The following is a 26476-nucleotide window of genomic DNA, read 5'->3' as shown; positions in this document are numbered from 1 at the left end:
AAGTGTGTCTGTGTGCTTGTCTGCGTATGTGAAGAGGTTCCTGTTTATCTGTTGTTTGATCCGTGTTGTGATGCCAGGCGTTCGAGTGTAATTGTTTGTAATGAACCTAGCCGCCTTGGTGTTGATTTGTTCTAACCTATCAATGTTTCTGTGTGTGTAAGGATCCCACACCGTGGAGCAGTATTCCAGTGTTGGTCTCACAAATGTGTCGTAAGCTATGTGAGTCGGTCTGTCGGCACTACCCCTTCTGACGGGCTCATTTATACCCCACCTCAGACAATCGACAAACCACCTCTGTAGGGCTCTTCCATAGCCCAGTCAGTTAACGTGCTGACAGATATTAAACAACAACAACAGTGAATCCGCCAGTGCTCGGCGGGGAGAGCCAGTACCGTCCCAAGATGCACGACGAGGCACAGCAGATCAGATGTGTGTCGGTGGCATTACCTGTGTGTAACGACGCCGCCTAAAATGTTGTCGTACGTCCAGCAGCCATTAGTGCGCCGGATCTTGACCGCGTGTGTGTGTGTTCTTTATTACTCCTGAGAGATTTTGTTCTTTCAGTTTTCTTGTCCTTATTTTCCACATTTTGTATATAGTTTCTTTATTTTCCTCCATATCACTTGCATTAAACAACCATTCCCCCATTATTTTCAGTTTATCTTCTACGTATGGTTGTTGTAACTTCTTGTTGTTTCTTCTAATATCCTGGTAAGCAGTACAGTGTAGAAGGAAATGTTCTAGGTTTTCATCTTCTTCAAGGTTGAAAACTCTACACTTAGTGTCTTGGTGTCTTTTCCGGTCATAAAGTGGTAAACAGTTTGTTCTGGCCCTGCTGTACCATGCAGATGATGGAGGATGGTCTGTTATCGTAACATTGTTCTTCTTTAATAGTTTCTTTGTATCTTTTGTATATTTCCAGTGTGGATTTCGCTTCTACCTCCTGTTTCCATTGGTCAGTGTCCAAGTTTTTTATCTTTTCTTTCACTTGTTCTTTGTTTTCTATATTTAGTTGTTGGAGATATATGTTAACTTCATTCATGTACAGGGTTGTCTTGATCCAGCCATGCAGTGTTTCTATATCTTATCTGTTCTTCCATGATCCTTTTCAGTAGTTCGTTCTCTCCATTAATTGTTCTTTTTAAGTACATGCACTCTTCCATTTACCATCCTTTCTTTCATCCTGGAAGAACCAATTTCTCCTCTAAGAGCGCAGTTTGGGGCGTACTTTGGGGCACCAAGGATTTTTCTATATACTCCATTTTCTATTGTTTGTAGTTTATGGATTTCAGTATCTGTAAGGTTGATGATGTTCATTCCATATAGTATTGTAGGAAGGGCCACATTTTTCCAGTAAGTTCTTCCAATAAGTATTTTATTGCAGCTTTTTTCTATGACAGAGTAGATTAGGTTAGCAAATCTCTGTGCTTTCTTAGTCATTTCTATTTTATGTGTTTTGAGGTAGTTCCTCTTGTTGTCTATTTTTATTCCCAAATATTTTATTGTGTCGGTTACTTTTATCCCTCCCATTTCAGCTGGTGTTTCCCTCATGTTCATTATTATTATGTTACTTTTGGCCTTATTTAGTTCCAAGCCATAAGCTATACTTGCTTCTGTTATGATGTTAATATTTTCTTGTGCATCTTCAATTAACTGTTCACGAATGGAGTGACCAACCTAAAGTTTTGAGTCCGTGTGTGCTGTGGTATTATTCTTCTATGTTGGTACAAAGACCGTCAAAAATGTCGTTCGCGAAGGTAAATTTTTCACACACGCGTTCGATACTAATGTGAATGGGTAACATTTTACCGAACAATATGACCATTGGTGGTTTATCTGTTTGGAACGCGAAAGTCCTCTTCTGCACGTGTGTCAGGACTGGATCAGACCCAGTATAATTTGAGGGGCGGGGGCGTGTTGTATCTTCGCCGCCGATTACAATTTTTTTCCAAATGAAATGCATCGGCAACGTTCTCCGATTCGGGAATTACGATATCCTTAGTGTTGACGTCGTTGTTTATTCGAACTGGGAATATACGTCGTCGTGATGAAAAAATAACAACAACAACGCTTGGTATTGAGGTGAATTACATTAGCACTCATCATCGTCGTCGTCGTCGTCGAGTTCATGTGCTGCGCTACCCAATCATCAGTTATTTCTTGAGTGGATACTAATGTTAGAATAAGAACGACCCTGGAGATAATCATGAAGATATGTAAAGAAAAACAACATGAGACACTCGATGATAAAAAAAGCTGTATCTTATCAACTGTTAGCGGCTATTTCTTTAGGTGCAGCTACCAAATTACTAGTAGGCTTATATAAACGACACGGTCAGCGGCGAGAGGAGATCGCAGCAGTAATCCAGGTGTTGACTGAGGTCTTCGCGATGGCTCGGCTGAATCTTGCCTGCGTGGCTGCCTTAGTGCTGGTGTCAGTGGTGGCCGCTCTGTCAACCAGTAAGTATAGTCAACACCCACCTACACCTCTCCCCCCCCCCCCACCACACACACACAACGATTCAACTTGTACTAAATTTTTTAATTAAATCTATCATTCACTGTTGTCAGATAACGCACTTGACTTGTGACCTCCAACCATAACCCTCCTTAAATGTATCTTGTATGTGTGCTTGTGCTTGTGTGTGTGCGTGTGTGTACTGCTGGGACCTTCACACATTATACCTCTCATACCTCTTGCTCTAGGGGGGGACAGAAACCTCCCTTTGCCAGCGGAAAAAACGGCCTAAACGGGGCTCGAACCTCCGCCTGCCAGGCCACGAAGCATGGCAGAGCAGAGCTTTACCACTGAACTGCAGGAGCGGTGTGTAATCCACCACGGCCTGATCACGAGTTGGACTCGCTTTCGCCAGCAGGTACCCTCACGACGTGAGCAAGTGCTAATTTTTGTCAATCTCTGGGTACTGCCCGGACCTTACACACAACACACCCCATCCCCTTTGCTCAACGAGTCAACGGGGTACAGGAACCACTCCTAGTCAACGGAAAGAATCCGGCCTGAGCGGGGCTCGAACCGCCGCCTGTTTGGCCGTGAAGCCTTGCAACGCGGCGCTCTAACCGAATGAGCTACCGGAGCGGTGTGTGTGTGTGTGTGTGTGTGTGTGTGTGTGTTGTTCCAACGCCTTAAGGGCTCACCTCAAACTTCCCAGCCCCGCCCCTTGCAGGCGTGGGAGAGCGGCGGGTGCGGGCCGGGGAGCCGGTGGTGTACGTGGGCGCCGTGCTGGAGTACGAGGCGTACGACAAGTTGACGGAGGAAGGTGGGGAGGGCATCACCCAGGAGAACGCCAGGATCATTGCTGAGTACGCCACTGAAGCCAAGGCCCAGGTAAGCCGCAGGCTGGGATGATTCCCTGGTGATTTTCTATTGATAGAGTTATGATGCTACATTGCCAGCCATTTTTCATTGTGCAGTTTTGTCTCAAGAAATGAAGCACACACACACACACACACACACACACACACACACACACACACACACACACACACACGCAAACAAACACACATACTAACACGCACAGCAACAAGAACAACAACAAAGTTAACGGGAAAGTGCAAAAGCGGGTCTGCAAATAGATCCTGGGCACATTATTCATCCCAAAGGCTGGGGCACTCGCCCACCTGAATCTGTGCACCTTTCAGAACCTCTTTTAAGCCCCAAATACACTGCCGAATTTTGGCCACGAACTTGACGCCGAATCAGTTCGTAAAAAAATTCGGCGACCGGTTCGCCGACATGACGAAGATTCTTACAGTTCGTGACCATTCGGCGACATGTCGGCGACATGTCGGCGAATGCTCAAGACAATTCGGGAACAGTTCGGAGACATGTCACCGACTATTCGGCGTCCATGTCGCCGAGCTCAAAATCTGAAATTTTAACGGTTTTTTTTTGTCGCGGAATAACTGGCGACAAGTCTCCGAATTGTCTTCGCATGTACCCGAAGTGTCGGCGACATGTCGGGGACAATTCTCCGACAGTGCCAAGATTTCTGACAGCTGATCATCTGATGCCCCTGTGGCATATAAAAGCACGGGAATCCGCGCCTACCTCATGGACTACTACAACACCCGGGGAGCAGTGGCCTGGCAGGGCAGAATTGTGGGCGAGTAAATACCATGTGTGTGGTAATATGTATGATAGTACGTGTAATAAAATGTATAAATGTGACTTGTTTTTGTTTTGCTCTCCAACAAATATTTTAGAATGAATGAATGTTTACGTAATGTCAGTAAACAAACCAGTAACTTAAAGAAGAAATAAATCTAAATAACTGAAAATGAAACAAAGGTTAAGTAATGGCAGAATAATGATATTAAGAAATAAATAAAGTAATAAATAGTAAATTAATTATGAAATAAATGAAAATGTTAGTTCCATACCTATTTTATATATTCATGATTCTTCTTGTTTTTTGTATTTTCTTGTTTACTATTTATTATTTTAGTATTATTTTATTCCGTGTATATATATATATATATATATATATATATATATATATATATATATATATATATATATATATATATATATATATATATATATATATATATATATATATATATATATATATATATATATATATATATATATATATATATAGATAGATAGATAGATAGATAGATAGATAGATAGATAGATAGATAGATAGATAGATAGATAGATAGATAGATACAGATATAGATTTTTTTTTTTTATAACAAAGGAGGCAGCTCAAGGGCACACAAAAAAAGAAAACAATAATAAAAAAAAAAGCCCGCTGCTCGCTGCTGCTAAAATAGAAACAAAAGAGGTGGCCGAAAGGAAGATCAAATACGGGAGGAGAGGTGTCCTGATACCCTCCTCTTGAAAGAGTTCAAGTCGTAGGCAGGAGGAAATACAGATGAAGGAAGATTGTTCCAGAGTTTACCAGCGTGAGGGATGAAAGAGTGAAGATGCTGGTTAACTCTTGCATAAGGGGTTTGGACAGTATAGGGATGAGCATGAGTAGAAAGTCGAGTGCAGCGGGGCCGCGGGAGGGGGGAGGCATGCAGTTAGCAAGTTCAGAAGAGCAGGCAGCGTGGAAATATCGATAGAAGATAGAAAGAGAGGCAACATTGCGGCGAAATTTAAGAGGTAGAAGACTATCAGTATGAGGAGGAGAGCTGATGAGACGAAGAGCCTAAGCCTCCACTCTGTCCAGAAGAGCTGTGTGAGTGGAGCCCCCCCACACATGAGATGCATACTCCATACGAGGGCGGACAAGGCCCCTGTATATGGACAGCAACTGTGCAGGGGAGAAGAACTGGCGGAGACGGTACAGAACGCCCAGCCTCGAGGAAGCTGATTTAGTAAGAGATGAGATATGAAGTTTCCAGTTGAGATTTTGAGTTAAGGATAGACCGAGGATGCTTAGTGTTGAGGAAGGTGATAGCTGGGTGTTGTCAAAGAATAGGGGATAGTTGTTTGGAAGATTGTGTCGAGTGGATAGGTGGAGAAACTGTGTTTTTGAGGCATTGAAGGACACCAGGTTCTTCTTGCCCCAATCGGAAATAATAGTAAGGTCTGAGGCAAAGCGTTCTGCAGCCTCCAGCCTTGAGTCGTTAAGTTCCTGAAGGGTGGGTCTTCTATTAAAAGAAGTTGAATAATGCAGAGTGGAATCATCGGCGTAGGAATGGATAGGACAGTTCGTTTTGGAAAGAAGATCATCAATGAACAACAGAAAAAGAGTGGGAGATAGGACAGAACCCTGTGGGACACCACTGTTGATAGATTTAGGGGAAGAACAGTGACCGTCTACCACGGCAGAAATAGATAGATAGATAGATAGAAAGATAATAGATAGATAGATAGATAGATAGATAGAAAGATAGATAGATAGATAGATAGACAGACCCCCGTGTACACCTCCCACCGCGACCCATTTGCTGTGTCGTGATTAATTCGCCGAATATTCGGGGACATGTCCCCGAATAGTCTTGGCCATTCGGCGACATGTCGGAGACCTGTCCCCGAATAGTCGGCGACATGTCGGCGACAAATTTGCCAATAAAATTTAAATTTCAACGGTCAAAATTCGGCGACAATTCGCCGAACACCGCGAATCGGACGCCGAATTGTCTGCGACATGTCGGCGACATTTCGGCGACAATTCGGCGTCCATTTTGCATTCGTGCACATTCGGCGAACGGCCGCGAATTTTTCATGCAACATGAAACTTTCGTGGCGGTCGTGACCAACTGTCAAAAGTCGCGTGGTGGACGCAGACATGTCCTCGAACGGCCAAGAACAGGCAAGAAAGATGCCAAACTTGTTCGCGACACAGGATGACTTGCATATTCGCGTACATTCGTGAGCCAAAATTCGGCAGTGTATTTGGGGCTTTAGACAAATTTGATGAGGTCCGGTGTGGCGGTAAGTCCCTGCCTTGAATTTGGTATTTTTTCATGAAAACTAGCATAAGATCAGAGGTAAGCTTAGTATAAGCTATTGAAAGACAGTGCAGTGAATGAAATGGAGAAAAAAGCAAAGCCCCCACATGCCCAGATCAGGATGGGACAAACCAAATTAGGGGGACGAGACTTACAGCCTCACCGAGACATTATTCCTCAACAGTCGCCAATACCGACCGACATTTGGTGTCCACTTCATTCCCTCCCATCCCTCGCGATACCCGACACCACAAAACCTTTCAACCCATTCGTACACGCAGAGAGATAAAGATGCAGCTCAGTGCCCTCTTTCGTTAAAACGATTAACGCTTCCACTATCACATTAACTTCCTACACTCTGTTACCAGTGAAGAAAAATTGAAATGATCTCAGCAATGCCATATATTCTCTTTACATTAGTTTAAAATACACGTTGGAGTATTCTTGCATCATATAACATTTTATCTATGTCATCTGATTACATACATGTTCAAACCAGCCGTACGACTGACCCTGCTGCAGGAAACCAGCCACTGAGGGTTGCGTAATAATTATATCTAGTCTTAAACTTGATCATGTCATATTTTGGACATGACTTGAAATAAGTGCGTAGTATTTTGGTTTTTAACCGTTCAACAATAGCTTAACTGTCAGACAGTAGATATGTCACTGACCACAAGACATTTGTCTGGTAGATATAAGTGAACGATTACAAACTATGATTTGATTTAAACCTTCAATTAAATCAGTGATTTGATTTAAATCATACAATCCTGGTGACCAAGAACCAGTAACTAGGGAAGTCCCTAGACGTCCACATCACCGAAACTCCATGTTGTATGTAAGCCCTCCGCACTACTACATTGACAAAGTGAACGACAGACAGAACTTACTGTGAACATGATGTCCTAGCTCCTGAATAGCCAAACGTTACTCTAATCTCATCCTTCATACTTGACTTTGTTGTGGCCCCGCATGTTGCGTGCGCTAAACAAACAGGAGAAGGCATCACTTTCAATTCTCTCAGCTCTGGCACGCGTTAGTGCTGACCATCATTCTCTGGCGCATAAATGAGTTCATCTAATACTCCTAAAAAAATAACCGAGAATAGCGTGATATAGTCATTCTTTAGATATAACACTATTAAAACAAAATCATTCACAGGGCGTGGATATCCTGATTGCCAGTGAATACGGCATCCAGAGTCTAGAAATGCCCTCCATGGATAACGAGACTATGTTTACGGTGACGCAGTATGTCCCTGACCCTACACTGAAGGCTGTGCCATGTGACCTGAACGGCGACGGGCTTAACTTCAAGGTTAGTCAATAAATGAATTGGTTTGATTCTATTGCTTCAAGACATATTTGTATCATATACTGAGAGTGTGAGCTGTGTTCGTTAAGTGACATATGATTGATATTTTGGGCTAAATTGTGAGTATGTATGAACTCGAACCTCTCTCTACCTGTATGATAAATGAACGGAAGAAACTAGAATATTGAAATCTAAATTGCTGTGACGATGACACAAACATCCACTTTCAAAGGGGTGTGTGTATACTGCAACATTCCTTGTTCTTTTCAGGCGCTGAGAACCCTGAGCTGTGCCGCTCTAGCAAACCAGATTTACCTCGTAGTGGACTTAGCTGAGGCGAGTCCCTGCAGCCCCGAGGCCGCCGCCCAGAACCCCTTCGACAACGCTCTGGATACTGCCTATGAATGTCCCTCAAATGGTCTAATTTATTATAACACACAAGTCGTCTTCGACAGGAACGGCACCGCCACAGCAAGGTAATGCTTTCATAACGTTTTATTTTTAAACAATGGTTGCTTAAAATTTTGACATTATCATGGCAGACTTCGGTTGAGTGAAGAAATCCTCTACTTGCCAATTCATGTCATGGGTATCAACATAATCCTTTTCATGGATCTCTTTCTAAGCTGAAGACATCGCGTATTATTATAAGATTAATCATATATCATACAAAAGAGGCATACGACGGGAACGCCATCCTCGGGGATCCCTCCGAGCAAGTCTCCATTCTAGCCACCTTCCCATCCCATGGCAGGATCCATCCAGTTGCTGTAGTCATGAATAATATGAGGCTCACCTTTCCTTCACAGGTACCGCAAGCAGAACTTGTTCGTGGAGCCCCAATTCATGCCAGGGACCGAGAGCGACGATACTGCACTGTTCATGACCGATTTTGGTGTGCTTTTTTCTCTACAGGTGAGGAATCGCTTCTGATCTCTGTTGAATTGTTACACTGTATTGTTTATTCGTTATTATTCATCTTTGTTTTCTTTATTATGGTGTGAAATGTTCCAAATGACTTGGCATTTTACAAATTTGCTTGTATAAACAAAAACGAAGTATGTATCGTTGATTTTTTTTTGCAAATTATAATTGGTATGTCATTTTCTATGTTTGGGCGCAGGAAACAATGATGACACACATGATTAGAGCAATTAAGCTTCGAATTCTCAGACACGTATTCAGGAAGAGCTCTCCTGAGCTAGAAACATATATATATATATATATATATATATATATATATATATATATATATATATATATATATATATATATATATATATATATATATATATATATACACACACACACACACACACACACACATATATATATATATATATATATATATATATATATATATATATATATATATATATATATATATATATATATATACACACACACACACACACACACACACACACACACACACACACACACATATATATATATATATATATATATATATATATATATATATATATATATATATATATATATATATATAGACACACACACACACACACACACACACACACACACACACACACACACACACACACACACACACACACACATATATATATATATATATATATATATATATATATATATATATATATATATATATATATATATATATATATATATAAATGAATAACTACTTTGCATAAATATGGTCCCTATAATTTAAGTGTTTTATTTGTTCAGCAAGGCTTTCAAATTTGGTATATATTAAGCTACTTATTGATACGTTATGCAAATTTTACTGTGAATGTTAGGGTAAGGCTGTCGTCATTTTCCATTCTAGCATAACTTCGACGGCATCCTGTCCCCTTCAAATCTAACAACATACGTGCACAGGGCACCTTTTCTCTTTGTGTTCTCACATTTAGAAGGATCTTTACTTTTTAAGACTCACCTTATCATAAATATCTAATTTTTTCTCATGATTTTATGATTTCATGATATATGATGATGAATGTTTCTTGTTTTGTAATTTTGACTAGACTCTTTTCAATCTTGTAACCTCAAATTTTAACAAAACCTTCTATATATAATGTAATTGTGTCGAAATTATTACATATTGTTCTTACAAAGGCTTCGGGTAATATCATACGACTACAAAGATTAATTTTCTTATGCACCTACTCTACTTTATTTTCTCTCAATGAAGATGACATTAATTTACCAGTCAAATATTCATTCACCTTCAGGTGTGCTTTGACATCGAATTCGAACACCCTGGACTGTTCAACGTTTTGAACCGCGGTGTGAAGGACGTGGCCATGAGCACCGCCTGGGTAGACACCTTTCCTCTCTTTTCTGGTTAGTATAAAGACCATCATCAAGGAAAGAAGGGTACCTAATGGATTAACACAAAGGTGTTACTGTTATTCTTTTTTTGTCATCTAACACTTACTACAACTAAAAGACTAAGTGTGCTATCATACTTCATCTGTAAGAATATTTTCTCTCCAACTCTATATTGGCAATGTCATTTTAATTTCATTTAGCACGCCTCAATGGTGCAGTGGTTAGCACTCCTCACTACGAATCTGCGGGCTTAGGTTCGAATCCCGGCCTGGGCAGTCGGGGTGCAGCACACCCAGCAGTTCATCCTTTCGTTCAGGATGGCGGATAAATGGGTGGCTGGGTAAATTTGGTTAAGGTAAACTGTGGTATCCCGAATGTTACACTCGCCCTGTGCCGGGTTCAGGGTTCTCTCTCAGCACAGGCTCAAAGGGCCAACGGGACGGCGATGAGCACCGCCGCCACGCGCAGCCAAAGCGTATGCTCGCAACTTTACCTTTAATGTCATTTCCATGTCATTTCCTTTCCTTTGGGAATCGAGGTCTCCTGGGCCAAGATCAAGGTAAAGGTGATTCGGGGTTTATTAGATTAAACAGTACGACAGTCTGTTCATGAGTGCTGCGAGGACATTGACATCCTGGAAAATTAAACATTTTTGACAGCGTAGTTCAGAACAGTGGGTTTCGTCAAGTCTTTTGGTGGACTGGCGTGGCCCACGGTGTTATGGACTTTATTCTGTTTCATTTCATCTGTCCACCCACAAAGCTTAAATTTTGACAGATGTAGCACATGCGCTATGCTAAGCTCGTTATTAGAGGGAAAAATCAACGTGTCCGAAATCGATAACTTTGGAGGACAGAAATATATATCCGAATTCTCTCTTAGATAATGTATTTAATGTTATGTTGAATCTTTGAAGCGTGAGTGAGGAGTAGCAGTCTAAATTTATCTACTGCTCTTTTTCCAGCTATATCCGTACAGAATGGTTGGTCGCGACAGTTGGGCGTCAACCTGCTGGTTTCCGGCTACCACTTCCCCGAGAGAGCCAAGATGGGCTCAGGAATCTACCGAGGCTTCTCCGACTTGAAACACGACTACGTTTACGATAAAGAGTCGGGTAACAGAATGATCGTGTCCGAGGTAGAGACCATCGCTGCTGCCGACGGAGTGATAAGGTCCAGAAATAAGCAGAGCACACTTGACACTTTGGGTGGTAAAGGGTTGGCAAAGGACGATGTTTCAGTAGATGAACAGCCTCGAAGGTCCCACTTGATATTCTATGATGATTTAAGTAACTATTCACACGTATCCCTTCCTCCGAAAGCTTCAGGTGAGCCTCAGGTGGTGGAGTTGTGTCACGGAGGTGAAATCTGCTGCTCTCTCACCTACACCTCAACTTCCAACCTGAACTATAGCTTATTAGCCTACAGCGGCCTCTTAATTATAAACAATGGACAGTTCAATTTGTACATCCAGGTGTGCAGCGTGGTGTGGTGTCAGACTGATGACGTCAATACTTGTTCTCACATTAGTGATGGACTTCCTCCAAATGATGAATTCGGCCCATTTACAATTTCTGGAAATTTCTCCTCCGATCCCTTGTATCCGACTGTCATCACTCGTAATCTTACTCTTATTGGAAATGATCTTTATTCTGTCACCGTTGATGGAAACATCCACACTCTTACGGTGCCGCAAGAAAGTCCGAACATCATGACAGCAGGATTAGTGGCCCGATGGTATGAGCGAGATCTTTCCAAACTCTCGATTAAAACCTTCGAAAATAGTTTTTACGAGTTTTTCATTTCATTTATTTCGAGACTCTGGAATCTCTTTTAACATTCACGTCTAAAGTATTGAGACACCCTCGTCTCAGAACACCATATACCTTATGTTTATCACAAGAACATGATAGGTAGACAAATAATTTGTGAGTTTTGATTAGTATAACCAATAACCAACAATATAACCAAAATACTAGTGTTCTTAGGTTATAGCAACATATTGCCAACAAAGAAATTCAGCGGTTAGCGACGCCTTTACAATAAGAGATCTAGAGTTGCTTCTCAATACCTTCATATCCTTTGTAAGTGCATCACATTTCTGAAATAAACCTACCACCAGTCTAAACAAAAATGATGTTATTTGCATTATTTTCATATCGCCGTGCCCATCGAATGGAATATTTTGCAGGAAAAAAATCATCTACACATCCCAAGAAAAATATAAGATTCAAATCATCTGTTTTAAAGAAAAGAAGAATATAAGAATAGAGAAAATAATGAGTGAAGAAAACACAAAGAGCTTGGCAGGCTGCAGGCTTGGTCTTTCAGTTGAAGAAGGCAGCAGGCAGGCAAGGAACCAGGGAGACTGGGAATCTAAGAGACAGGGGACAGGGGACCAAATGTGCAGAGGTGTAGAGGGAAGGGTGGCAGGGAGGCCGACCAGGGTCAGCTGTGGTCAGCGTCAGCATTGTGAAAGGCTTGGGGGTGCGGTCAAGGATGGCCCAACAAGTCGTGAATTTTGTGGGGAATATCAAAGGCCTCTTTATAAAGCTACAGATGAAAAAAATTACGTCTGGGAAGTAGAATGAGTAACCCAAACCTTCCCTCCTAATAAGGAGGGCACGATGGCAACAATTGGTGGGTCTTGAAAAGCTGCAATGATAACCTCACCGAGTCATGTAATTCTAGCAAGGTCATGGTACATAGGTAGAAGAGAGGCCAACAGATGACCAAAAAGGGTGACAAACTGGGAAATAGCTGATGTAAAGGACCAAAGGGGAGGTCGGCCTAAGACGATGCGATGTATCTGAAAAGTTTTGGGAACGATTACTTCGATACAGGAAACTAGAATTAAGAGTTATAAAAAAAACTAGTGAAAATACTTGTCAAAAGCCTTACATACATACATACATTCATACATACATTCATACAGAGACAGATGCGCCAACATGTCCATAACTTCAGTATTTTTTGCTTTTGCCTGTATCTATTGTGTATTCCTTCGCTTTGTAATCTGTTGCCGGAGCAGCGTTTAGAGCTATTTTTGCTTTGTTTTTTTTCTTATTATTGTACTTGAGCCACTTTCATTGCTTACAAAAAAAAAAAAAAACTAGCTTAGTCAAAAACTCCAGCACAAGTGAATTGATTCCACCCTATTGAGTACCGTTGTGTGGACTTCATGAATTATCGCCACCTATTCCCTCTTCGAAGTCGGGCAAGGAGCCTCTCATGAGTGGAAAGTGCGGGAACACGTCACAACCGGAAGGGGAAGAGGAAGCGGCAGCAGGTTTCCGGTGAGTGAACTGCGAGGACGAAGCGAAGTGGACGTGCCAAGGATAGATGAACAGCAATTACCTTTCTCTCTCTCTCTCTCTCTCTCTCTCTCTCTCTCTCTCTCTCTCTCTCTCTCTCTCTCTCTCTCACACACACACACACACACACACACACACACACATAAGCTTCATCGTGCTTCATCTTTGCTACCAGTCTACTTAGAAAGTCCTTTTTTTAAAATATTAATATTAATATGTCAGTTTTTCACGCGAATGTAATAAATATGGCGTGTGATAGAAGTACATTGCTCATATTCCAAGCTGGTCCGAGATGAAACGCATCCTTCTAAAAACTGGCAGGGTCGAAGCCCCGAGCCAGAAGGAATAGCGAATCAAAAGCCCTTTACATGGATTAAACCTCTTCCATTATATGAATAAGAATAAAATAAAGATCACATTTCAGTTTCGGGGTAAAAAGAGCAACACCGTTAATAAAAGTGGGTGGAGGGTTTCATGCAGCATCGATAAATGAGCTTTAGTTGGAGACATCATTTTATCGTTAAAATATTTATATATTTAATGCTTTTAGAAACTAATAAGTCCTTAAACAGAGTGGATTGATAATTATCGATTATTATGATAATACCAACACCCACACAGCTGCTGTGACAAAATAAAACCCACGAAGAACTGCAGGACATGGCTGCCTTCCCTCATCTGAATCAGCTGCCACGACCTTGCAGAAATATTACGCACCGTGAAGGACGAGGCGACAGTGATGCGTGAGCGAACTTTTTTCTAAATAATAAAACATTTTTTATATACATGATGAAGTGCAGAGATGGGTACTCTCACTTGGGATTTATTTAATTTAACGTAATTTAAAAAAAAATGTTAGAAAATAAGTACATTGTTAGAATAAGAATGACCTCTCAAAGATTCATGAAAATAATTTAGGAAAACAACATGATAACATTGATGTGAAAACACAGGTGTATCGTTTCAAGTCTTATCAGCCAGTGACTCAGGGTGCAGCTACCCGGCAAGGCTTACATTAACGCCACAGTCAGCGGCAAGGAAAGATCGGCGCAGTAATCGAAGTGTTGACTGAGGTCTTCGTGATGAATCAACTGAAGCTTGCCTGCGTGGCTGCCTTGATGCTGGCGTCTGAGGTGGCCGTTCTGGCAACCGGTTAGTATAGCCAAGACCCCCCCCCCCCATCCGCACCACACACACACACACACACAGGTTTTTGCTATTTGCACTCGAAGTGGTTCACGAGGCATCGGGCACGGCAACACTTTGGTATTGACGGGCAATATTGTCACACGACTTAAGCCACACTCGGCCCAGATGAAATACTTGCTGTGTATAGACTAACTTATCGGCGAGAAAGGGAAGGAAGCTCTAGTGCGTTTTATCGAGGTTCAGTTTTGTGGAAGGCAAATTTCTACTGGCATGGTTGTATTCTTAGATCCACTTTCAACCTGAGTTCCAGATTTAACCTAGTACACTTCCCTCATCCCTCGCAGCCCAACACCTGGCCATGCTTGGTGCCCACTTGTTGACGAGGTCTTCCTGCATGTGTGTGTGTGTGTGTGTGGTGTGTGTGTGTGTGTGTGTGTGTGTGTGTGTGTGTGTGTGTGTGTGTGTGTGTGTGCTTCCAATTTGGCTCTCCGTGCAAACTAGGTAAGCAAAAGAAAATGTCTCTGGGTCAAAATCGGCTAAAGAAACCAAACTATGCCATTCATGAAAGCTTGGGGCGGGCAAATACTAAAGGAAGCAGTAGAGAGATATAGCGTCACGACTTAGAATGGAGATTTCGAAGAGAATGGCGGGGTTCAATGGGGATTGAGTCTAGCTTTCGTCTTCGCAAAGCACTCCTGGCGAAAGTTACGTAACATTTGGTTACAGAACATGGTATGGTATGTTTCGAAACAGTTCCGGTGTTCTGTAACCAGCCACAGCAGCTATCAGTGCATGTGCGATAACATGTAATATGTTCCATAGCCTGGCCCTAGATATCGAATGTTCAGTAAGACGTAGCACGCACTGGCTAACAGCACCTTCTCCTTCGACATTTTCACGTTAACTATTCTGTAACATCACACACCAGTGAGGACTGTGGGTTGGTTCCAGTATGTTCCTAACAAAGTTCTGTAACCTACAGTAACCTCGCATAACCTTGTTACTGTAACATGTTTATGTTACGTACGTTACGTAACCTCAGTGTATACGTAGCTTAACTGTCATATGCATTGTGCTACATCTGCAACCCCCCCCCCCCCCCACACACACACATTTAAATGTATGTGCCATTCACTACTATCTGGCCAAGTGCTGGACTAGCTATCGCGATCCAGAGTCCTCCCGAACGTGTTGGGGTTCAGGAGCCATATCTTTGTGTGTGTGTGTGTGTGTGTGTGTGTGTGTGTGTGTGTTGTTCCAACGCCTCAAGGGCTCACCTCAAGCTTGACAGCCCCGTCCCTTGCAGGTGTGGGCGAGTGGCGGGTGCGGGCTGGGGAGCCGGTGGTGTACGTGGGCGCCGTGCTGGAGTACGAGGCGTACAACCAGTTGACGGTGGAAGGCGGGGAGGGGATCACCCAGGAGAACGCCAGGATCATTGCTGAGTACGCCGCTGAAGCCAAGGCCCAGGTAAGCCGCAGGCTGGGATGATTCCCTGGTGATTTTCTATTGACACTGTGGTCTAGTAGTCAGCGTGCCTGGCTACCACTCCGCGGGCTCAGATTCGAATCCCGGCCCATGCAGGCTGCATGCAGTCCACTGAGATCTTCATCCTCCCTTTCGGGGTGGTCGATAAATTGGTACCTGGGGAAACCTGGGAAAGGTAAACTGTGGCTATCACGGATTTCATATTGTCCCGTGTCCCGGGGTAATTGGTTGTTACCTACGACAGGCTCAAAGGGCCAACGGATCGGATATGAGCACCACAGCCACGCGCAGCAATAGCGTATGCATCCACCTTTACCTTTACCTTACATTGCCTGACTTTTTTTATTGTGGGAGTTTTGTCTCAAAAAATTAAATACAGAACCAACCACGCACGCACACACGCACGCACGCACGCACGCACGCAAACACACACACACACACACACACACACACACACACACACACACACACTGATATCAGCCTTATCGCAAGTCCTAATGGCGTAGTGATAACCATGGAGCCGCCGCATTTGCCGCATCTCAACTCAGCAAAGATACTAAAAAGAGTCTTCCTTCGCAGGAAAAGAAAAGAGATTATTAAAAGAATGACGAAAACAACAAAGCGGAGAAAGGAAAAAATGAGAAGGAAGATTCACGATTATAATCCACAATTAATGAATAATATGCGTATGATTTCGCTAAGTTATCAGTTTTAAATGAAAAAGTGACAAGGGCAACATGTTCTAATTAGTAAACAGGTGTAATTGGGTACACTGAAGGGGATGCAGTTAAATGTCCCTATAATTATTATCATCTCGATGAATAGTTATGCACGGTGCTGTGCAATATAAATAAGCGAGAAATGTGCCGTTGATGCATACATCTATGACAGTTTTCTAATGGACTTGAAGATCTGGATCTTTGTCCTTCTGCACAGGTATCGACAACGCCATATACTCGTGTTGAGCGAGTCCATAACACCGTGGGCCAGGCCAATCCGCGGAAAGACTTCCTGGCCAGACTCACCGTTGTTTTGAACTACGCTACCAAGATACGTTAAACTTTCTGAGATCTCAAAGTCCTCGCCACACGCATGAACAGACCGTACTGTTACATCTAGCAAGCCTCCAAACACCTGTACCTTGGTATTCGCCCAGGAGACCTGAAGTCCCAAGGGCTTCGCCTCCTCGTGCAGTGCCTCGAGATTCATCACCAAAACCTCCAGCGACTCCGCCAGGATTACTGCATCATAGGCAATAACAAGGTCAGTGATCCTGGTATTGCCAATGGATGCTTCATGACTCTGGTCCACAACTCTGACCGGTACTCAGTCCATACAAGTGTTGAAAAGGGATAGGGCAAGGATACAGCCCTGTCTCACTCCCGCATTTACGGGAAAGAAGCTGGACAAGCCCCCCCACACTTCACAGCACTCTCTGTCCCAGAATTCAGGCCAGTCAGCAAACCAATAGTCCTCGCAGGAATCCCACGGAGTCGCAAAAGATTCCAGAGTGCCTATAGCGATGCACATAGTCAAACGCCTTTTTGAGATCAACATAGGTTGCAAGCATCTCCTGTCGAAACTCACGTCGGCGCTCCACCAGTACGCAAAGGGCTAGGATACGGTCAGTTGTTGACTTACCAGGCGTGAACCCAGACTTTTCAGGTCTCTGCAGCTTCAGCAGCTGGCTGCGAATTCGCATCAGCTATAGGTGGGCAAACACGGTAGTTGCTGTAGTCCTGGCGGTCCCTTTTCCCTTTCTAGACAGGGACGACCAACCCCCTCTTCCAGTCAGGAGGAATGGTACCAGACTGCCATACGGCAGTCAGGACCGCATGCAACCCGCGGATTATGGCCTCCCCTCCAGCTTTGTGCAGCTCCGCACTGATGTTATAGGTGCCAGGTGTCTTTCCACTCCTCAACTTTGCCACAGCCTCTCTGACCTCAACCAGAGAGAGTGGGCTTTCGTCAATGGGTGGATCAGCATCGCCACCTGCAACCCAGCAACTGGAAGCTGCCCACGTGGAGGGTCCACCATGTACAGCTGCTCAAAGTACTCAGCCCAACGAGCCCTCTGCCCATCCATGTCCGACATGAGGCAACCGTCAGATGTTCGGATAGCGCTCACCTGAGAGGGAGACTTGGAGCGGAGCTTCTTCAGGGCTCGGTAAGCAGATCGGAGGTCATTCGCTTTTAAATAGCCCGCGACTTCCTCAGCGAGACCCCTGACATATCTCTCCTTATCTCTCCTCAGGAGAGCTCTAGTCCTACGCGACAGAGCCCTGTATTGGTCCCGATTCCAAGCAAGTCTGGCAGCGCGACTCTCCTTAATGCTGAGCACATCGGACCGATTTGAGACTGTCACTGCATACTCCTGTGCATATGCCAGGTCCTTTAGCCTCTCAAGATGGAACACAGTAGTGTTGCATCTCGAGATTCTTCTTGACCTGACATGAAGCTTGAGTGTTGCAACAACAAGCCTATGGTCAGCTGCAAATAACTCAGCACTCCGGTAAACCTTGCAATTCTGAAGGATCCTCCAACGAGTACTTACGAGGATGTGGTCAATCTACTTAGCTATCCCTCCGGCATCACTACACCAAGTCCAGCGGTGTAGCTCTGGTCTCTGGTACCAGGAACCCGGAATTCTCAACCTTCTGGATTTTGCAAAATTCAGGAGGAGAGAGCAGTTGATGTTCCTGGTACCAGAACCATGGGGACCAACACATAGCTCGTAGCCAACCCTGTCAGCGCCAGTAGTAGCACTGAAGTCGCCCAGGACAATGAGTGTGTCCCGGGGAGGGCACTAGTCTAATACAGAGTCGAGTTTGGCGAGAGAACATCTTCTCTTCAGTTTCACGCATCTCGGTAGGAGAATAAACTGCAACAAGAGACATAAAGCCCAGTGTGTGCTTCAGCCTCATTCGCATTATACGCTCATCAACCGGAGCAACCTCAACCACAAATGGCAGCAGTTGGCTGGAGAAGCCCATAGCTACCCCCTTGACATGGAAGCAGTTGCTCATTTCGGACCAGTAGAAGGTGTACTCCCCAAATACTGATCTCGCCACTGCCAGGCCTCCTCACCTCAGAGAGTGCCACTATATCTACCCTCAGCCTTCTGAGCTCATTTGATAGGTAGAGCAGTCGATCATCTTTCGAGAGGCTTCGGACGTTCCAGGAGCCCACACGCAGAGCCCTCCGAAGGTTAACCCCGGGCCTGGTTCTGCGGGCGGGCTCAGCCTCTCCACCACCCCGGCCACCCTCAAAACAAAGAGAGGGTCTAAAAGGCCGTTCCTCTGCATAACTATCTATCTATATTTATGTCTATATCTATCTATCTATCTATCTCCCCTCCCCCATCCTCCACAGCCACTACCTCCCCCACTTCCCCTCCTGTCCCCTCCTCCTTCCCCTCCTCTTCCCCCTCCTCCCCCGCCTCCCCACCACCTCCTCCACCACCTCCGCCATCTCCTCCTTCTCCTCTTCCCCTTCCCCTTCGACGTCATCTCCCTCCTCTCTCTCCTTCTCCCACTCATCGTCATTCCCCTCCTCCTCCTCCCCTGTTGCCGCCCCTCCCTTTCCTCCTGTAGCGGCTTCCCTTTCGACTACTGACGCCGTTTCTAAGAGAAAAGTCCTGGTGGTGGGGGACAGTCAAGTCAAACTTATTGACAGGTACTTTTGTTCAAGGGACAAGGAGAATAGGCTTAGAGTGTGCTTCCCCGGGGCAGGCATACAGCACGTATCTGACAGGATGGAAGAAATTTTAGTAGGGTTGGGGACACAGCCTATCGTCTTTTGCAGTTTCAGTGGTAATGACATCGGTAGAGTGGGGAGCGAAGTGATATTTAGGCGCTTTAGGGAGACGTTTGGGAAAGTGAGAGACTTCGGTGGACTTCTGGTCGTGTGTGGGATCTTGCCGAGGAGGGGGGTAGGTGAAGGATGGCTTTCTGGGGCCCTTGCAGTAAACAGTAGGCTGGCGGCTCACTGTCAGTGTAACGGTTGGCTTTTCATAGATAACTGGAACTTCTTCTACGATAAGGGCATCTTGTATGCCAAGGATGGAGTACACATGTTACTCAAGGGGGTTGAGGTTCTCGCAGACTCCTTCGAGTGATCACTCTGCAGGATTTTTTAGGATAGGCGAAGGGGGAGGGCCTATCGTCCATAGATGTGCAACGCAGACGGGGACTGGGAAGCTTAAGATAAATAAAAAACCTGCAACAAAGGATGGTCTAACGGCTTATTATGCTAACAGTCGGGGTCTCAGGAACAGGATAGATCTACCAAGGGGGAAAGCATGTGTCGAAAAATTCGACATCATAGCAATCGAGGAAACATGTTTGGATATTGCAAACAAAAACTTCATACCGGAATTGGAAACAGATGGTTATCAGATGTTTCACAAAGACAGAAATGGGAGGGTGAGTGGCTCTATATGTTAAAGACACACTTAAATGTACTGCTAACAATTCTGTTCAAACAAACGGCGACTCCGAGTCAGTTTGGGTGGACGTCCACAGAGGGAAAGACAAACTAACTCTCGGGGTTCTATACAGGCCACCCAACCTAGGCAGACAGGACACAGACATATTACTACAAGAGGTTGGCAGGGCACGCAGGAACAAGAATGTCTGCATCATGGGGTAGGGATAAATTTAACTGAGCTCCATTATTTAAAAAAAACTGACCAGAAAAACAAAGGGGACCAACACTATCATCGTAACTACAGTAAATTCCCGACTATCCGGCAACCGGGGATTTAGTGGTGCCTGATAAACGAAAATTTCGGATACTTTGGGTGTATTCCGAAAGTTCCCCGTGTAATATCAATTAACTAGACATATTAACACACTGTTTACACACTCAGAGATGCATCTTCTGCCTTCAAGTATGCATGTATGTACTTACTGAAGCGCTGACCATTACCCAAGTATCCACAAACAAAGGGAACGCGTGTTACTAAGGAAGTGATTCGGTACGGCACCCCTTCGAAGGATTCTCGACTTCGGTACGCACAAAGCTCGGTTATTCCACCGCAAGCATGAGCCAGCCCTTGTTCCATATTTATAGTTGTACAACAATCCTGCTTCCAAGTTATAAATAATAAACGGGTTTGAAAATTTCGAAATATTGTCCGAATATGACCCGGACATTTTCAACTATTGGGGTATACCAACCAAACGGTTGCTATCACTAGTTGAATCTCATAATATTTCAACAAGTTTAACCAGTCTTCGGACAAAACTGGGAAGAAATTTATGTCTTAGATGGTACATGTTACGCCTCTGAATACTAAACGTTACTTTAATTTCATCCATAATTCCTGACATTGATTGTGACTTGTGTAAAATGGTACCTTCGCTAGCAGAATGCGCCAGACAAACAAGAGAGGCATCACTGTAGAATTCTCTCTCCTCCGTTACGTGTTCCAGGGTCAACCATCATTTTCTGGCACAAAAGTGTTTTCTAGTACTTCTCAAAAAAAAAAAAAAAAAATCAAATAGCGTAATTCTTTATATATTACACTATTTCATAATCAATTTTTCATTCATAGGGCGCCGATATCCTGGTTTCCAATGAAGCCGGCATCCAGAGTTTGATAATGAGCTCCATGGAGGATGAGGACAGGTTTACTGTAACGCAGTATGTCCCTGACCCTACTCTGCAGGCAGTGCCATGTGCCATGAACATCGACGGGCCAAATATCAAGGTCAGTCAGGGCATGTGTTGCTCTGATTTTGTAGCCTCATAACATACTGAGACTAAAGTAAGTAATTTCTATTTTGATATTAAATATTTACGAATTCGAACCTCTATTCGATTATTAAATATTGAAGATGACTCAAAAATCCACTTTCATAGGGGTGTGTATAATACAATATATGTTGCACTTTTCAGGCGCTGAGAACCCTGAGCTGTGCCGCTCTAGCAAACCAGATTTACCTCGTAGTGGACTTAGCTGAGGCGAGTCCCTGCAGCCCCGAGGCCGCCGCCCAGAACCCCTTCGACAACGCTCTGGAAACTGCCTACGAATGCCCCGCAAATGGCCACATTTATTACAACACACAGGTCGTTTTCGACAGGAACGGCACAGCCATAGCAAGGTAATGCTTTCATAATGTTTTCTTTTTAATTAAATAAGAGTTGCTTAAAATCCTGACATTATCATGGCAGACTTCGGTTAAATGAAGGAGTCCTCCACTTATCAGTTCATGTCATGGGTAGAAACATGATCCTTTTCATGGATCTTTTTCTAAGCTGAAGACATCGCGTATTATTATAAGATTAATCATATATCATACAAAAGAGGCATACGCCGGGAACGCCATCCCCGGGGATCCCTCCGAGCATGTCTCCATTCCAGCCACCTTCCCATCCCGGCAGGATCCATCCAGTTGCTGTAGTCATGAATATTATGCTTGCCTTTTCTTCACAGGTACCGCAAGAAGAACTTGTACCTTGAGCCGCAATTCATGCCAGGGACCGAGAGCGACGATACTGCACTGTTCGTGACCGATTTTGGTGTGCTTTTTTCTCTACAGGTGAGTGAATTGTTACAAAATATTTTATTTCGTTATCGTTCATTTTGTTTTCTTAATGAACGTATGAATTGTGTGAGATGAGAAATCGCCTGCCTCACGGGCCCAACAAGCCAAGCTAAGGAAAACTCTGTTGTCTTCACGTATACCACGATATTAGCCCTTGCCCTATAACCTGATATTGGACATAATGCGCTTGCATTACTGAACGTAATGTTAAATTCCAATATAAAAATACTTTCGCGTCCATCATTCTCGACTCGACTCGACTGTCGTTAATTTCCAATCCAAGAGTGTTATTGTAATGCTGGGACCTTGCGGCACAAACACCCATAAAGAAACCTAGATAGACGTGCAGATAGACTTGCATTACATGTACTGAATCATGCTTATTTGTCTTACAGACTAGTTATACCTATATAGTAGTTTCAAATGGATGATTTGCCAGAAATCACTGCAAAAGTTTGGTTCTGAAAATCATTTACTAATGGGGAGTTTGGTAAACAAAAACGAATATGTATAGTAAAAGTCTTATGCATATTATGGTTGGTAGGTCACTTTATATATTGAACTGCATGAAACGATCACAATCACACGAATAGAATAATTAGACAGTGATTGCCCAGCCACATGTTCGGAAGGGGCTTTCCTGCGCTAGAAACTAATTGCAAGTGAAGCCACAGTGACCAAACCAAGCTGAAAGAGAGAGAGAGAGAGAGAGAGAGAGAGAGAGAGAGAGAGAGAGAGAGAGAGAGAGAGAGAGAGAGAGAGAGAGAGAGAGAGAGAGAGAGAGAGAGAGAGAGAGAGAGAGAGAGAGAGAGAGAGAGAGAGAGAGAGAGAGAGAGAGAGAGAGAGAGAGAGAGAGAGAGAGAGAGAGAGAGAGAGAGAGAGAGAGAGAAGGGGGGGAGGGGGGGGAGAGGGATTTTTTTCCCTTTTTTTTTCGTAATTTGTTTGAATTCAAAATTTATATTTTAATGAATATTTCCTTGCCTTGCCGAGTTATGTCAAATTCCAAGTTATACAACTCCGAGTTATAAGGGTTTTACTGTATTTTTAATATTTTAATACTATATACCTTAATTTTTTCTAGGCACCTTATCACCCGTGTTTTTGCTCAACCTAAACGACATTTACCAGTTAAATATTAACCCCTTCAGGTTTGCTTTGACATCGCATATGAACACCCTGGGCTGTCCAACGTTGTGAACCACGGCGTGAAGGACGTGGCCATGAGCACCGCCTGGGTGGACATACTTCCTTTCTTCTTGGGTTAGTATCGAGACCATCATCAAGAAAACAGGAATAAACAATTACTGCAAAATTGTTAATGTTATTAATTTTCTTTTATCTTGCACATAGTTCCTCCTTGCAGTTTTGGAAAATTTCGGTTTATACTATTTGCAGGAGCAGCGTCTACGTTTATTTTTTGTTTGTTTGTTGGTTTTTGTTTCCACTTTTTTGTAACCCTTGAGGTACCTCCTTTCCTGTGAAAAAAAATCCACAAATAGGAAAGCTAAGAGCTACCATCGTACTTCACCAGTAACTATATTTTCCTCCAAACATCATAATATATTTTGCCCTCTACGATCAATTAAAAGTAATGAATTTTTAACCAAAAACTGAGTAAATATAAGATTAGATGCCAATAAAATGTATACCCACTTTGATAAAAATATGTGATAATTTTGTTGCTAAATTTCTGAAGCGTAAGCGAAGCATAGCATTTCAGAATTGCTTATTGCTCGTGTCTTTTTTTTCCCAGCTCCAGTCGTACAGAATGCTTGGTCGCGAAAATTGGGCGTCAACCTGCTGGTTTCCGGCTACCACTTCCCCGAGAGAGCCAAGATGGGCTCAGGAATCTACCGAGGCTTCTCCGACTTGAAACACGACTACGTTTACGATAAAGAGTCGGGTAACAGAATGATCGTGTCCGAGGTAGAGACCATCGCTGCTGCCGACGGAGTGAAAAGGTCCAGAAATAAGCAGATCACACTAGACACTTCGGGAGATAAAGGGTTGGCAAAGGACGATGTCTCGGTAGATGAAGAGCCTCGAAGGATCCACTTGATATTCTATGATGATTTAAGTGACTATTCACACGTATCCCTTCCTCCGAAAGCTTCAGGTGAGCCTCAGGTGGTGGAGTTGTGTCACGGAGACGAAATCTGCTGCTCCCTCACCTACACCTCAACTTCCAACCTGAACTATAGCTTATTAGCCTACAGCGGCCTTATGCTTCAAGGGAGTGGTTCATACGCTATGTACATCCAGGTGTGCAGCGTGGTGTGGTGTCAGACTGATGACGTCAACACTTGTTCTCACATTGACAATGGACTTCCTCCAAATGACGAATTTGGCCCTTTTACTATTTCTGGAAATTTCACCGCTGATTACGTTTATCCGGCTGTCATCACTCGCAATCTTACTCTTATCGACAATGACCTTTATTCTATCATCGGTGATGGAACCACCCTTACACTGTCGATGCCGCATGAGAGTCAGAATCTCATGACAGCAGGATTTCTTGCCCGCTGGTATGAGCGGGATCCTTCTAAACTCATGACTAAAACCTTTCTTGAAAATATCCTTTCATTTTTTACCAATCTCTGGAAAATCTTTAAATAAACACAAATGAAGTGTTACATAACATCTGTATGAAATACACATAAAAATGAGCCACGTTTGTTTCAGAAAACCACATACCTTAAGCTTTTCTCAAGAGACTGAAAAATACAGAAAATCTGAAAGGTTGACAAAAGGTTTAAAATTTCGGTTTGTAAAGTAAGAATATACAAACAAAAGATAAAAAAGAAAATGTGCTCTTATTTTACAACAATATACTGCCACCAATGAAATTCAGCGGTACATGCCGCCATTACAAAAAGAGACTTCGTGCTGCTTCTCAACATTATCATTTCCATTGTCAATGCATCACATTTCTGAAAAAAAAAGAACTACCCTCAGTCAAAACAAAAATGTCATTTGCATTGTTTTAATGTTATAGTGCATGACTTCGAATATTTTAGCTGAAAACGAAATATTTCCATTTACACACTTCATTAAGTCTAAGTAAAAATCAAAAGTATTTGTTTTACAGAAGAAAAAAAATAAGAAAAGAGAAAAGAATGAGAAGAAAACACAAAGAGCTTGGCAAGCTGCAGGCTTGGTCTTCCAGTTGAAGGAGACAATTACCAGGAATTAGGTTCGACTGGGCTGTCACGTAGACAGCAGGCAGGCAGGGAACCAAGGAGACAGGGGACATAGGCACAGGGGAAAGGGAATCAAGTGAGGTGTAGAGGGAAGGGTGGCAGGGAGGCCGACCAGGGTCAGCTTTGGTGAGCGTCAGCATTGTGAAAGGCTGGGAGGTGCGCTCAAGGAAGGCTCGAGACGTCATGAATTTTGTGAAAATACCAAAGGTCTTTTTATAGAGCTACTGATCAAAATTACGTCTGGAAAGTAAAATGAATAACCCAAACCGTCCCGCCTAAGAAGAATCGGGGCACCCACGCGATGGCAACAATTGGTGGTGGGTCTGGAGGAGTTGCAATGATAACCTCACCGGGTAATGTAACTCTAGTCTTTCAACTCATTTGTAGTGTTCTTGCAGTACACTACAATTTACATATTTTTCTCAAACCCTCGTCCCTGCTCACCACAATCTTCAGTGGTGTTATTATTATAAGAGGTGTAGTCAGATGATGCGGAAATTGCGACAAATAAGACTAGGGTCGGATGTTTAAGGAAAAAATAAAGGAAACATAATAAGAGGCTTTCTACCTTTGTGACAAAAAATGGGGTTTCAATCAGAGCATTCTCCTTGTCATGACATTTGAATCATAGCCATGGAATTTGACTGGAAACGAATGAATCAGATACACGGACATTGAACAAGTTTCTGGGATCGAGACTGATATATGATAAA

The 26476-nt window shown here is 43.3% G+C and overlaps 1 protein-coding gene across 4 annotated transcripts; it reads left to right on the top strand.

The window, feature by feature from the left end:
• The first annotated feature begins 497 nt into the window (after window positions 1–497).
• Window positions 498–25231, top strand: LOC127006955 (pantetheinase-like). Of its 4 annotated transcripts, none has more exons than XM_050877355.1 (7): window positions 498–2460; window positions 3171–3346; window positions 7594–7749; window positions 8017–8222; window positions 8556–8661; window positions 9966–10077; window positions 11030–12198. In XM_050877355.1, exons 1-7 carry the CDS (start codon window positions 2232–2234, stop codon window positions 11899–11901), a joined length of 1857 nt encoding a protein of 618 aa, XP_050733312.1. In that variant the 5' UTR covers window positions 498–2231; the 3' UTR covers window positions 11902–12198. The 4 variants fall into 4 exon arrangements, with proteins under 4 accessions (XP_050733312.1, XP_050733332.1, XP_050733322.1 ...); XM_050877375.1 differs by having other exon boundaries at window positions 1002–2460; window positions 3186–3346; XM_050877365.1 differs by lacking the exons at window positions 8017–8222; window positions 8556–8661; window positions 9966–10077; window positions 11030–12198 and adding exons at window positions 21914–22119; window positions 22452–22557; window positions 23712–23823; window positions 24317–25231 and having other exon boundaries at window positions 2313–2460.
• Window positions 25232–26476: the final 1245 nt, after the last annotated feature.

The sequence above is a fragment of the Eriocheir sinensis genome, chromosome 3 (assembly GCF_024679095.1).
Source record: "Eriocheir sinensis breed Jianghai 21 chromosome 3, ASM2467909v1, whole genome shotgun sequence".
In the NCBI taxonomy this organism is placed as follows: Eukaryota; Metazoa; Arthropoda; class Malacostraca; order Decapoda; family Varunidae; genus Eriocheir; species Eriocheir sinensis.
Note: the sequence above shows the minus strand (reverse complement) of the source record. Positions and strands in the feature narration are given on the sequence as shown.

Bases quoted from the DNA above. Each gene is read 5' to 3' on its own strand.
- LOC127006955 (XM_050877355.1), top strand. From the start codon at position 2,232: ATGAGACACTCGATGATAAAAAAAGCTGTATCTTATCAACTGTTAGCG. The intron at 3,347-7,593 runs GTAAGCCGCAGG...AATCATTCACAG, and splicing joins CCACTGAAGCCAAGGCCCAG to GGCGTGGATATCCTGATTGC. The intron at 8,662-9,965 runs GTGAGGAATCGC...ATTCACCTTCAG, and splicing joins GTGTGCTTTTTTCTCTACAG to GTGTGCTTTGACATCGAATT.